Consider the following 15,155-nt stretch of genomic DNA (forward strand, 5'->3'; position numbering starts at 1 on the left):
CCAGCCAATGAAATCTCGTCATTTCTATTTTTATCCAATCATCGTTGTGCTCTGACCATCTTTCCAATACCTACCCGTTAAAGCACAATGCAGCTGAACTGCAGTTCACAGCCTTTGTTATGGCTCCATCCGTAACAATGCACTTGTTTACACATACATGTCAGCGATAAGAGGGACGCGAACCAAGCGTCAGCCACGCGGGCAACAATAACAGGTCTTTTGTTTCGACAAGGCGCCGAAAATGAAAGTTTAGGCTCTATGTAACCACAAGTAATGAGCCTAATTTGAATTCATATTCTTCAAAGAATATCACCTTTTATTTACATTGCTTTTCTTTCGACCAAGCGTTTTTTTTCATAGACCTGCCCCTAAAGGGCCACAGAATGGAAAATTCAAGGGTCTGGTACAATTTTACAGACGAACCGGCCGCGAGCTTGGCTCTTCGCGATGATTACATTTTGCGAATGGAAGACCTGTCTCTGCGATGGGGTTCTATCAACGTATTAAGTGAGAGGAGTTCAATGCTCACAACTGCTCGTTTTGGCCTCTGTAAGCGCGTACTTTCGAGCAATGGTTTTTTAACAGACATGAAGAAAGCCATGAAAACAACATCACAATAAGAGGAGTAGAATCACAGGTGCTTTGACTCCTTAATTGATATTGCCTACACTTCGACATTAAAGAATCACTTTTCTCTACGGCCATTCCTTGCTTTCAGCGTCTTAGCCTACGTTCAGTTTCAACGGTGAAAACGCTTGCTACGTTTTTCCATAAATAGCATCAACAAACAACAACTGCCTCGATATTTTGGAACTTGGCCGATCTGCACGAACTGCACAGAACTTCTGGATCTAGCGGAGACTTCATTCAGCTCCAACTTTGTGGCAGTTCTCAAAACTGGGGATTTTAATTCTCTAACGAGCGACAACAAATTGTGAAATTGTTTTGTCACGACAACACTCAATGTCCCGTGGTGAAAGTGGTCGTACTCTTCGGAGCACTGGATGGGTCAAGTGACGATTTGACCAATCGGCTCACAAATCTCGAAGAATTTATTGACCCCATGTCCGATTTCCTTTGATGACTTCGGAAATTTTTGATGGACACGGCCGCTGAGAGAGGAGCTTATCATGAGCAGTTCAGCGTGCCGACAATTTGTTATAGAGGACGAAAGATTATCATCTGATCCCTGAGCGAAGGACAAAGAACCGAATCACAGAGCGGGCGATCCCGCGGGGAAGGCTCAGCCGACCTGCTCTATGTGGTTGGAGGTGAAGGTAGGGAAACCCTATTTTCGGGTGGTTAACATTAGCAATATTTAACATAGGTAATGTTTCCTCTTTTAGGAGATACCTTGGCTCTAGATGGAGAATAAAATAAGACTCTCCCATCGAAAGGCAAAGCCACCAAACAAAACAAAGTTTAATTAACGTGACTTCGTCACGTCACGGCTCACATTCAGTTCGGCCATTCGGCATGCACTCATCGTTAAAATCGCCCCATCCCTTAAACCAACCTTATTCTAAATCTTTCGAGAGTTATTCCTTTTTTTTTCATACCTTCTTCTTCTTCTCCTTTTTCCTTAATGTATTATACCCATTATTATTTTTCATTACTGTTATATATTATCATCATTATTTGGAGCTCTTTCGATTGTAATCTTTTTTTGCATTTCTTCTCTCGATTTAAATGTATATTTTCTAATTGCCTCAAAGGCGCCTTAACATGCAAAGAGAAGGAGCGCAGAATTCCATGATTCATGTCATATGTTACTTATTACCGGAATGGGGGGGCCGGATAGGAAAATATTTGGCTAAGCAAGAGAAAATATTTGGACATTATTTTCGGCTTGGACAGCTGGGGGGTAATAACGTACAGCGAGGTCTGTGCGTTGTGATCCAAATATTTTCCCGTCCGGGTCTCAGGGTCAACCTTACTCATTTCAATAAACATCACTATCACCATTCACATTACTATCGATCTTTTCCCTTTAATTTTCACCCTCCTTCTTTTAGCTCGGCAACTCGCGGTTTACCGTACGACCCTCATACGATCGAGGATTTTTGCCTAATGCTTTTCAATAAAAGTGCAGTTAGGGCCTCTGTTTAAGCTTCATTTGATAAAAACCTCTAACCTCGCCTCATGTTAGGAATTTTAAGAGGCTTGGGTGAAACATGGATGGGACATAGCGTAAGAATTTGAGCGTCTTATGTTGTAAAGAAGGATTTTGAAGCATAATACGTAAATCTGCAACCTTTGATTATTTTTTATTAGGATAATAAATGAAAAAACCGAAAAAACAAAAAACAAACAAAAATAAAAAACAAAAGGGCTAAAGTCCATTACTCTCTTGGGCCGTGTTTTAATAGATGTAACAGATTGTTTTTAAAGACCATAAAACCAAGTCTAATAATCTCTGTTGTGGTTGTAGACATGCCAAAACCGTATCCTGAATAAGGCCTCGTCATAGTGCATGCAAAATACACCTCGAATATACCAACAATGAGTTCTCTTAAGAAGAAAAATTGAAGAAAGAAGCGGCTGAGGGGTAGAAAGGGGTGTGACGTAGATAACCGACTTAGATGGAACCACTAATTAATAAAGTAGAATTGACACTTGTGATGATGGAGAGTCTATAGAAGAGTCATCATCGCAATATTCGATATTTTACATTGAAAATCGCAGGGGAGGTGATTAAAAATTAAAAATAAACTCTTCTAAAAAAGAAAGTCTGTATCGACTTACTTATTCAATTTCTGCCATTCTGCAGTTCACGTCAACTTTAAGTCTCCGAAAGAAGATATCTGTACTCACGAAAAGTGGGTTGAAATTCTCGGTCCAGCTACGTTTGGTACCACGCAAAACTTAGGCAAAATCACCTTCTCCCGGTGCTGACGTTACTCCTTGTTCAGCGCCGGTCAAGGGTCGAGGTTACGCCAAGATTTTTGTGTAATAGTGCAATGCGTGCACAACCTTTCACGCTTAGGCGGATGTGCAGCAAGAAAGCCAGAAGGAGAGGTGAAAAAAGTAGATGTGATGGGCAATAGTAAAACAACCAATTTGAAAAATGAGACTTTTTCGAGTGAAGTATGAGGCTACGGCTATTAGGTTTCCTAATCCTTAGTCACTTAAAACTGGACTTCACCCCACATTCTTACATTTCACGTTCTCAGAAAACCGCAAAGTCCTAAACAATGTGGAGTACTTTGACTTCAACGAGAAGAAATGGCGCGTCATTGCACCCATGATCATTCCACGAAAGTTTGCTGGCTCAGTGATACTTGATGGCCAATTGTATGCTGTTGGAGGAATTAACAGAGAATACGCTGACCTGGTGACCGTCGAAAGTTATAATCCCTGTGTGGGGCAATGGACATCTGTTGCGTCACTCAATAATGCAAAGGTGATTAACGAATGCTAGAGGCATTATGGTGTATCGTTTAAATTAGCTTTGGCTTTCGTCGCTTGGTGATAGGTTTAGAAAGTTCGTGCCATCCTATCCACAAAATTTCAACCAATCGCAACTCGGTCAGTCGTAATTTTCAGTATTATCACTAGTTTGCTTGTATTCACTCTGAATGTTTTCTTTGGCTTTTTGTGTTATTTTCCTTTCATCTGATTGGCTGATGCCAAATCGTTGATTTTGGTCTTACGCGGAACTCAGTCAAAGCGAAAGTCGGCAACTTTACCTATCTATTACTTTGATCCTAAGAAACTGATACCAAGAACTTCAGTAGAAAAATAGTCATGTTTATACCGTTGTTTGTTTCTTCCATCTTAGGTTCTTTAGCAGTGTCCGTTCTGGAGGGTTGGCTGTACGCTGCTGGAGGATCACACAATGGTTCCGCTCTCAAGAGCGTGGAGCGTTACGATCCGATCAAGAACGAATGGACTCAGGTAGCCAATATGCGCCTTCCTAGGAGCCGCTTTGGAATGGCACCTCTGCATGGGCGCCTGTAAGCCGTTGGCGGGTACTGTGGGATTTCCGAAATCGAACATGTGGAATGTTATGATCCAATGACAAATAAGTGGTCCGATATGAGCAGTATGAACAAGTCCCGGATGAACCACGCTGTGGTGACATTCAGTGATCGTATTTACGTTGTGGGGGGCAGTAACAGTGTTGGAATCCTAGATTCCATAGAGAAATACAATCCTGACTTAAATTTATGGCTGATAATCCGCAACACGATGGATCCGCGCAGCGGAGCAGGGCCGCTGTGGTGTTGGGCGGAGAGGAGGGTGCGCAAGAACTTTTTATCATCGGTGGTCACGACACCCACAATAGAGATACGAATTCTGTGAAAAAGTTGAATCTGAAGTTTGCTGATTACACGACAGCAAATGCACCATGCATGAATTATCCTCGCGTACACGCTGCAGTAGCGTGCGCTTAGTAAGTCAACGTCCGTTCACAGTGGGCGTGTGAAAGATCTAAGAGAAAGGAGGAGGTGGCCCATTTGGAATCTGTTGGCGATCTTTTTCACTCTTTTGCGCTCCGGCCAAGATGACTGGGAACCAATGCAATGTCTGCAATTTTCTCCGCATTAATCTACGTCATAAACAATTAAAGAAACCAAATAATTTCAAAGTTATTATGTGTCGAGTCAAACAGAGAGGTACACGGTGTATGGATATTTCGTATGGGTCCCTATGAGCACTTGATGCGCTCACGTAATTTTTTATTGACTGAAGGTTGCAGTTCTGCGGTGTTTTTAAGAAGAGGAAACTCCTAACGTCGTTCGAGCAGCAGATAGTGACTGTGCTAGAACAGATAGATTCAATTCATTACTAAATCTATTAGTGACGAACACAAGCAATTTTAACCATCGCTGCTCACCAATCAGAAAAGAGATAACCAAAGTTATAGAACTGACTCTTTACCAAATTGTTGTGAGGCCTGGGTATTACGGTAAGGTAGGCGGGAAGGATTTACTATATTTCCTGATATAATATTGGTGACTTTTTAATTATTTGAAATAGTTTCGGTCAAATAAGGAGGTTGGTTTTCTTCCGTGCCAAACATAATCCTAACATAAAGGAAAAAGCAGAAACTGCACTCTACTCATTTTAATTACCATTTTATTAAAACCATTTTGAAATCGCAAAATTCAGTCGCTTAGATAAAGGATTTCTTTCGTCTATGCAAATATTTCATTGATCCATTAAAGAGCAGGTTTGTAGGTTACGTAAGTCGTTTTTCATTTTTCTAAAATTTGATTGGTTCCTGAACTAGCCTCGAAATCTGATTGGTTGTTGTATCTTGGTAAAGCTTTCGCGTTCGCTGGGAAAAAGATGCGATTCCGCGCAAAAATGGTGCGCTTCGTGAATAAATCGTACCAATGAGAGCTAATCAGATTACAATGATCATTATTGATTTCTAAATGGATGTAGTAAAAGCTTGTAACAGCGACGTCACCAAGTTCGCTAAGCATATGTAAACTTTGTTTACTCTCTGGGACAAAGGAATTTCATTCCTTATCTATGCGAGCGGCAACAGGACATAGGCTTGACTGATGAAGTAAAGGCCATAGGTCACCAACATGAAGGGTTTGGGTTTCTCTTCTTTTATTTTTACGTATGAATGGTGTGCATTTCAAATTCATCAAAATCATTTAAGGGTGAAAATATCTGTGTGTGGGGCAATGGACATCTATCTATCTGCAAACTAGGTGATGACTATGAAGATTACTCTTGCAATTCCAGGAAGTGTAACTAACATGGGGTAGTTTATGCAAAATATCAATTTTGTGGAAGAAAATGAAAAAAAAAATTGCAAGGATAAGTATGGCAGAACTTACAATTAAATTAAGTCAAGTAAATTATTTATCACTAATAATTGCTACCACCAATTGCACACCACTGTTTAAGATTGGTTAAAAACAACAAATACCATTATGTATTTGGGAACTTATTGCTTCTAAAATTTACCAATAAAAGACTATCAATACTTACTAGCAGCCTCATTTGATTTTCTTCACACCAGAACCTTAAAAATGAGAAAACTATGGAAAAACCAAAGTTATAGTTTAACCCTTTAACTCCCATAAGTGACCAAGAAAGAATTTCTCTTCACAATATCTATACAATATCAAGCAGACAAGTGATGAGAATAAAGAAAAATATCAGTTAGAGGATTATTAGTGGAGACAATACCAAATTCTCAAAACTAGCATCACAAGAACTGTATGGCAGACAGTAAGGAGAATTACCAATGAGATCTTGGGAGTTTAAGGGTTAATAAAGTGTATATACACTACAAACATCATCAATTCAAAAGTGACAATGTCTTCAGTTTTGAGTACTATTCAAAACAAATTTGTTAAAAAAAGAATAAATCCACTTTAATAAACAGAGAAACATAAATGGTGGGTGCAGAGAAAAGGGACTAAATTTCTCACAGCTAACTTAAAAACCAATCAACTCATGAAGCTTAGTATCCTAGTTTCATTGCTAAAGATAAAAAATTTTGCCCAATATTAAGATTAACATATTCAAATTATACACCATTCTGACTTGATATGAATGGCTCTTTATTTCCCTTTGAAACTATTGTAGGAATTAACCCTATGAGCCTGAGGAGGAAAAAAATTAAAGAATACCCCATAAGAGCCAACCTACAAGGGTTTAGCTTATCTGTAAATGTGTCAGCCTCTATGACAGAATTAAAAGGCTGTTGGGCAGGAGTCATACTTTATGACTTAATTTCACTGGCTAAAGGATCAACCTTATTTAATGCAAAGACTTTACTTATCATTCACTAAATTATTGATCTCTATCAGGGGGAGGGTATACCAGGGCTCATTTCCTACACAGCAACTGTTGTCCAGGCTAACATAACATAATAACTCCATCCACAATTATTGTGGATAACTGGAGTTCATTCAATAAAAAGATGAATGGTCAGAGTAATTTCTGAGAACAAATAAATGATATTATTAGTATTCTTTTTTAACCAGAAAGTAACTCTTCCTAACTAAATTATAAAGAACTACTTTAAAAGATGACCTTTGATAAAAGTTTTTTCTGTCTTGTTAACTGATTGGGATATAAGTGTTATTTGCTAGTAATATGGGCCTGCAAGTCAGAAGCTTCCTAACTTTAGATAAGTGGGAAAAGAAAATCCACAACATGTAAAGAACCACGAATCAATTCAATGGATGAACATCCATTGATTTTGTGCTCTCTTTTAAAAGATCAGAAGAAAAATCTATTTGTACACAGAGAATAATCATCTAAAATGAATACTCTCAAGAATCCATTATAATAAAAAAAAGACTATCCCAGCATTGCTCTTAGAAGTCCCTTGCATCATTCCTAAGACAGGTTCTCACAAAACAAACTCAACATTTATGTAGCTGCTCACTACCCAATCCCTGACATTCTTGTAGCACTAGGGTATTCATTCTAATATATTACAAATACAATCTTCCTCTCCCAGAGATAATCCACATTTAATTGGCAAGTTGATTGTGATGGCTGACTGGTCACCAATCAATAGTTAAGATCTGCTTTCACATCTTCTAGTTCCCTTGACAGATTTGCTACTCGCTTTTTCCATGAGTTCACTTGTTCTGAAATGAAAAACAAACAGACTTGTAAACAGAGACAAAAAGAAACAATGACACCTGGTTTGCCCTAAGTTATGCAGAAGTCTCTTTCCATTTCTATGGGTGGAAGAAACTTCTGTCTTAAGCTTTAAACCAAAACTCAAAACTACTGAAAACAGCTAACTGCCTGTTTCAGCCCTTTTTTCCAAGACAATGAGATCAGCATGGAAATCTAACCATTACTTCTTCACCCATAATGTAAAGTAATCAGAGTGCACTAAGTGGTATATGTGGTTCTTACGTTTCAATCTGTCCCGTTGAACCACTAGAATCTTGATCTCAGCTTCATTAGCGATGGCCTCTGTTTCCAAATTCCTGATTTGTTGCTCTGTGGTCTCAACCTTGTCTTCAAAGTATTCTTCACGTTTAGAGTATCGCCTGTGCTTTGATTCTAAATTAATGAGTCTTACAGTGGTAGAATCAGATTCTTCGCTGAGCTTGACAATCTTGGATTCAGCTGTATTCAACCTTGCAAGAAGCTCACTCAGTTCAGACTTCATGCAACTGTACCTGACCTTTGCCTCAGCCAAACGCTCCTCAGCTTCATCAGCTTGTCTCTTTTTATCTCTAACCTTTATCTCAAGCATGACAAGTACATCACTGACTTCAAATTCTTTAGATTCAAGAGACTTTCTGATCTTTTCGCTCTCTTCTGCGATCTCTTCTGTGGCTTGGTGACCTTGTTGCTTTTCCTTGAGTTGCCTGTAGCTGTTTGCCAATTCCTCCTTTTTATTTTGGATCCTTTGCTTAAGTACCGCCACTTCATCATCAGCCAGACTAGCCCTTTCCTCTGCTTGTCTGAGGAGGCGTATCAGGTCTTTATATTTGTTCTCTGCCCGTTTGATGTCCTCTTGAGTTTCTTTAGCCTTTCTTTTCAGTGCATCCATGTTGTAGCCAGAACCAAATAACTATCACACAATAACTACAAGCACTAGATGGCACACACCCTGACTGTGGAAAAAAAGAAAATAATTCAGTAAGTACCAGAACTTTCTGAGGCATCATTAAGAAAAGAAAACATGGCTAATCTCAATTGAGGTAACTTAACGTGTGTAAAAAAAAGGGGGGGTGTTAGAGTTCTTATTTTGCTGTTGAGCCAAGTTTTTAACAAAAAAAAAATTAAAACAGGAATGTCAAAAGTAGGTTATAATACATAACATGTGGTTGAATATTTAATGCATAACCACCCAAATTAAAGAAAGGAGAAACATAAAAATTCCTTCTCTCCACACTCTTTGGGCTAAGTTATTAATCAATGACATATCTAATGTTTGCCCCTTAGTTAGGTTTCACTTTGTGTAGAAAATTGACCTTAGTGATATTAACACCAACAACCATGACCTGTGAGGTTTGGGAACATTCTGCCAGAGAAATATAGCCTTCAGGACCCAGTTGTTCAAAAAGTGGATAATGCTATCTAACAGATAAATCACTATCCAGCAGAACACTGTTAAGAAAATGTACTGAGCTATCCACCAGATAGCAATTTATCCAGTGGATAGCATTATCTAACCTTTGAACAACCAGGGCCAGAAGTGAATTATACCAAAGGGTATCAAGTACACCTGAATGAAAAGTATGCTGAGGTAAGCTAATTCAAATGTTCCAAACCCATTAATGTATTATAATTTTCACAATGTTTGAGGGTCAAAAGTATACACACACACACACAGATTCTGACTTCCCATAAAAGGAAAGAAAGTTTCTTATGGATTATGTAGTAGATGTTCATAACAAACTATTGCAGAAAAATAACATACAATATACAGTCGTGCTCAAAAGGTTACTGAAGTTAAGTTTAAACAATTCTTGAAGTCAATTACTGGCTGAACAGTGACTATTCAGAGAAAACAAACTTATGTATCAGCGACAACAGCTCTCATCCAAATAAGAAATCAGCAAAGGTTGAGTAAAAGTTTAAATATATTGGCTCAGCGGGAAAACCAATTCAAGACATGTAAACCCCTACACCGTAGTCGGTAGACATCACACTAAATGCAGATGCTAAGCATAGTATCAAACGTATGCTTTCACCAGACTTCAGTCTCAGAGATTTAACCTTCGCAACTTACATGAAAACCACTACTGAAGTTCTGGCTTTTTAACTAGCCCGGCCAGGTTCTAAAAAGAGGGACATCGCGAAGATAAACTGCATTTTCAAAGCAATCTTTCCGTCTATCCAGAAACCTTTTGAAATTGAACATGGCGTAGCACGAGCCATAAAACATTACTATGAATTGGCTGCCAAGACAAATATCGATCTGATGTATTTCCGATCCTGTGAAAAAACGGCTCCCGTATCTTAATCACAAGGAGTTTTAATTGTTAAATTTACCTGTAATGCAGAAGAAGTAGCCAATTTTACAGCGTGTTATCCAAACGCCACCAAATCTGCAACCACACCTCGCCTCTCAAGACTGGGTGTGCATAAATTAGGTGCACTCGATTTCCGGTATATATGCTAAAACCAAGTGTCGCCATTCAGAAATACGGGATGTTTCCCAGTTGATAACATGTGTTCTAAATTTTGTAAGGGATAGTATTTGACAGCTTCGGAAAATAACCTTCCCGGGGGGGGGGGGGGGAAAAGAAAAAATGTTGCTTTCCTTTAAGTTCTAAACTATCAGTTCGACTTCAGCAATCAAGGGAAGATCTATAGGTTTGTTTTCTGGCGTAATAAAAATCCTGGAAGAGTTGCACGAGAAAAAAAACAATCTTTCATCTCTAACTTTCCCTCATACGATGTACACCGAAAAGAACCAAAATTAAGTGAAGCTTTCAATAACCTTTCCTAAAGCAAAATGGTTACAATAAGCTTTAAGCAATGCCTTTGCGTCGAAAGCTCTGAAGGTCCAGCTTTCTGGAAATTGAAACACAACAGATCAATTTTAGATTTTTTGATGTAGACCTGGTTTGTTCGTGGTCTATCTCGCAAGATTGTCCATAGAACCATTTTCAGATTAAATATTAGTTCGGCTATATTTTGATATTTTCAAATTTTCTCTCCCTTGGGTGCCCTGTTTGCACCTTTCCCTTTTGGGTTTCCAGCTGCTATTGGTTATTCTTGTCATTCGTTTGGTATAGTTACTAATTAATTTAGTGTGTCTTGCCCAAGAAGAAAGAAAAAAAAAATTGGAGCGGCGTTTGGGACTCCTAAAATACAGTTCTCGCAACTATTCGAGTGGTTGACCTCGAGAAAAGAAAATTTTTAGCAGGTATGAGTAGTTTCATGGTGGATTGTTGTTTATCTATGCCCAAGAATCAGTCGTGGCAGTTCATGACCAATAAAGTAAAACTTCACCAAACAACTTAAAATTTCGGCCAATTTAAAAGTGCACTACAGAGCTCAAGTGGACATACGGATGCTACGCCCCTGGAAACACAAACTGGCGACCTATTTCAGTAGAATTTCAAGAGTTAATTTTCATCCCCACACTATGTATTTGTTTAGTGTGAATTCAGGCTACAAAGTTTCTCAAATGTTATTAGAATATCTCTTCCCACGCTCTATCACAAAGCAAGACGTTGCGTGCTTCTAAACTGTTTTGGCAAAATCACTTGAAGTCTTGGAGAAAGACACAAGCTGCAGAAACAAACCCGCCGCTCTATAGGCCAGTGTGCCTACAGCTGCAATTTTCAAGAGTGTTGTGCTAACTCCACGTGCAAGAAGGGAAAGAAAGCCTTCTTATGCTACTTATGACTTTTTAGAGACACAATGGCTCGAAATAATTTCCCGTTTCCATATCAGATGGGTACTTAACCAATCATAGCGAGCGGATTATTTGAAGAGAGAATGGATTATTTTTTCAACCGGCAAGTTTATTAACCCGTTTGCGGCAGGTGCTTATTAAGTCCACGAACTAGGAAACAGCCTCTTGAGTAACTCCTTTTCTTGACATGCAAACGGTAGAAATGAAAAAAAGAGAGAATCTGAGGAAAGTGAAGAAGAGAAAGAAAAAGTGAAAAGAAGCTGATAGCTTCTGAGATTGGTCGTCAGGGGGAAGCCGGATTATAATTTTTGATATCTTTTTTTATGATAAGAAACATCGAAAACTCCATTAGCTTCTGAAATTTACAGCAGCATTCGCATTTTTCCGCAATCGTTATTGAGATGAAAATATTGGTGTCTGTTCGTCTAAACTTCCTTGCGGTCACGAGATGATAAGTAAATGTGACCTCCTCTGTTCCTAAGAATGGAAGCAAAGCCGAAGAAAAGGCCTTATTTCTGTAAGGTATAATTTGTTATTGAATATAACTTGAGCAGTTTTTTTAAAACATTCTTCAACTAGTATTTATTTCTGGGGAAAAATAAAAACTAAAAATCCGAAGCCCCAAGGTCGGTTTATCTGAATCAACTCGAAGTAGTTTTCCACATCGGCTTAACACGTAATTTATCGGCTTCCCCACGTTCATCCAGTTCAGACATAGCACAAAGTAAACAAAAAAAAATGGAAAGCGGCAAAATGTTCTTTGCGCTTTATAGCTGACTCACCTATTAACAATGCCACAACAGCCTAAAATGGTAAAAAAAAAAGATTTCCTGAGTCTAAGGGAAACGGTAAGTATCTTAATTTAACACTGATTGCTCGAGATAAGTTAAGAAAGAGCGAGCAGGCTCGTTAGGAAATCCGCTTTACATTGAGTCTGAAACACATCCCAAATATCAGTTACGGAAAGGGAGGTCTTACGATTCGTACACCCACACACAGAGAAGGCGCGGCGTTGTTCTGCTTCTACAAAGGATCACGTCTTCTGCGATGGTATCAAGCTCGCGAAGGAAATTTTATCTGAGATTATACTCCCTTCCCTTCGAATGACTAAAATTTGGAAAACGGAAATATACGTGAACACTTGAAACGCTCAACAGCTTTTGGTTAAAGAGGTTTTGTGGAGATCTACGTCGAGAATTTCGAATACACATTTGATATGAATTTTCTCCTCATGATATGTGATTTTCAAGGTGAGTTTAAGAGGAGAGTTCCTATCATTCGATGAAGCACGATCAGTAGCAGTTAACGCCGGCGGAAGAAAAAGGCTCAGATGAATTAATCTTCCGCCCTTTCGGAAGTTTGTGTAGAGGGATAATGATCAAATACAAATACAAACTAACTACTGATATACAATACGATGGCTACTTAGTACGTCTAACGATGAAATATGAAGACGAATGGACAAGGCATGGACGAGTGGCCCGCTGGCGTAAAGTTTTGGGGAGAAAAGCTGACAGCGGTATATTCCCGCGTCTTCTTCTCAAGTTATCCAAAAAGTTCTTGGCTCCTGCCGAAAGGTTAAGAGAGCTTTCTTAAGAGGATCGCAACGTGACTATATAATAGCTTTGACTGCCGCGTTTTGTTCAGTTAAGTCAACTAATCCAATTATTTTGTAGAGGATACCAGAATTTTTAATCTTTCCAGTTATGCATCATGCAGTTTTTACAAGATCAGGAGGGATGTACGTGCCTAACACCCATTAACACGTCCCAAACTTAGGTGACTCAACACAGTAAATTTGAACCATTTGTGATTGCTTGTCAGAACATAGACTGTTCTTTAACACTAAACCCATGACAAGATCATATACTATTCTAAAGGACGCCAAAGACAGACTCTTCCTAAACTGTTAAGTAATAATTAAAAATTTTTCTGTAATTTAGTTAGATAGCAGCTCCACATCACGACACACGTCTTTCTAATATTTTTTAACCAACCTGGTTTATCAAATAAATCCTTCCACTACTTGTAGTACCCCTGTAGCACCAACTCACTACCCAAGTCAAGCCACTAAATAATTTTACATAAACGCAGTTTTTATAATTCATCGCCCTTTGGATACATTTCAAATTTCAAAAAGCTACAAATTTTGGAGCTTTCCGGATCGATAGAGCCCAAAAACTTTATTGCGTCCATACGCGTGTCTTAAAATATTTGCCTTCGGTCACACGTAATCAGACAAGTTTCCCTGCGTGGGGACGAACTCAAAGTCGCTTAGCTTATCAGCAAAGTATATCATGAGCTTCCGGTGTACTCCAGATATCCTACGCTGTCCACACAAAGCATCGAATGCGATTTCCTGTTGTACCAAAGCCTGGCCGTGGTCCTTTAAAAACTAAATAAACCTCAGAAAATTAAATTTTCATTTGAAGCAGGTATACTATGCTCTCTCGCGGCGCTGATTTAACGACCCGTAGGCCTATTTTTAGCGTACTATGGGGTATGTTCCACCGCGAGTGGGACGGGTGGAGGCTGATTAAACAATCGACTCTACTTTTCGAAACGAAAATTCCTCCTTAACTTCTATCATGAAAAGTTTCCTTTTCTGGCACAAAGCTCGTAGTTTTTTGGTATTGTGTCCATTAACGAACACTTTTGTTCGTTCCATTTGAGTTTCCTTTTGCATCAGACTCGCGCTCACTGTGGACCAAAATAGATTCTTGTGACAAAAATACTTGCGACGGAAGTTGATCATTAATTTATGATGCTGCCTACAAAAAAAAAATTGTGGAATACAAAGTCCAAGAATGGCTCGGCTGTGACCGCACGAAAATCTTCTCTTTGGAATTCTGGTAACTTCTACTGCGACAATTGCTATGACCATCGGTTATCATAAACACTGAGCACAGAGAAGTAAGAAAGTCAGTAATCAGGTATTCGTTCTGTACTGTTCTAAGCCATTTCAGGTTGAATCCGTAATACTAACATTTCCTCATTGATGTTATTCATAAATACCGCAAAGCTAGCATGTTCTCTCAGTAATAAACGGTTTTATTTTGAAAATACTACTCATACTAGACGCGATTAGCCTCAAGAAGAATGCACAGCTCTTCTCCGTAAATAAAGAGCTATTATTAATTCAACCACGACCTAAAGATCTGCCTTTGTACAGTCCTGAAGTCCACACATTCGCGATAAAGCTTGATTTTTTTAGCAAATGCCTTTCGCAGGCGTTTAGAGTTCGGTTGCACAGTTTACAACCAATGTGACCGCATAATCCGTGCCCACGAATGTTTATCCCAAGTTAACTGGTCACTTATCGTGGTATCAAAAAAAAACAACATGTATGTTCAGTTATAATTAACACCCCCGGTCACTGTAGCAGGCGGAGGAAACGATGGGGAATAAAAAAAAAAAAATTAATTGATCTGTATCACACACTGGATGTAAACAACACGCGGTTGGATCCGACAAGGAGTCTGTCTAATGCCGTCGATCACTGCTGTAGCAAAAGTAACAAGAATGGAATCCTAAAAGCATATTAGAAGAGCCGGTCATGTAAATGGCTGGTTCTCACTTTTGACATGTACACCTTAATACGATAAAACGCATTGAAAAAGCAACAATTCATATGTAATGGCTGGTTTATGTATCACTGCATCAGATAGGTTATGGGTCATCAAGACAACCTTGATAACTATCATATTCATTTCTTAACAGTAGGAAATCATACCCTAATCGATGAAAAATGTTTCAGGAAACGTGTTAGCGTTAATAGAGATTTCCCGAAAGAATAACAGAAAACAAAAGGCCATGATAAGTATTTATTTTTTAC

At 38.8% G+C, this 15,155-nt stretch overlaps 1 protein-coding gene and 1 pseudogene across 1 annotated transcript; one reads left to right on the forward strand and one right to left on the reverse strand.

Annotated features, from left to right (window-relative positions):
• The first annotated feature begins 383 nt into the window (after positions 1–383).
• Positions 384–5,302, forward strand: LOC131784107 (kelch-like protein diablo; annotated as a pseudogene).
• A 600-nt stretch (positions 5,303–5,902) lies between these two features.
• On the reverse strand, positions 5,903–10,039 carry LOC131784110 (tropomyosin beta chain). The gene is made up of 3 exons (XM_059100899.2): positions 9,946–10,039; positions 7,852–8,561; positions 5,903–7,574 (listed from the first exon to the last, which is right to left on the reverse strand). Exons 2-3 carry the CDS (start codon positions 8,495–8,497, stop codon positions 7,495–7,497), a joined length of 726 nt encoding a protein of 241 aa, XP_058956882.1. The 5' UTR covers positions 8,498–8,561; positions 9,946–10,039; the 3' UTR covers positions 5,903–7,494.
• Between the last annotated feature and the right edge of the window lie 5,116 nt (positions 10,040–15,155).

Source organism: Pocillopora verrucosa, chromosome 1 (assembly GCF_036669915.1).
Source record: "Pocillopora verrucosa isolate sample1 chromosome 1, ASM3666991v2, whole genome shotgun sequence".
NCBI classification, from domain to species: Eukaryota; Metazoa; Cnidaria; class Anthozoa; order Scleractinia; family Pocilloporidae; genus Pocillopora; species Pocillopora verrucosa.

Bases quoted from the DNA above. Each gene is read 5' to 3' on its own strand.
- LOC131784110 (XM_059100899.2), bottom strand. From the start codon at position 8,497: ATGGATGCACTGAAAAGAAAGGCTAAAGAAACTCAAGAGGACATCAAA. The intron at 7,575-7,851 runs GTAAGAACCACA...TTTTCATTTCAG, and splicing joins TCAACGGGACAGATTGAAAC to AACAAGTGAACTCATGGAAA.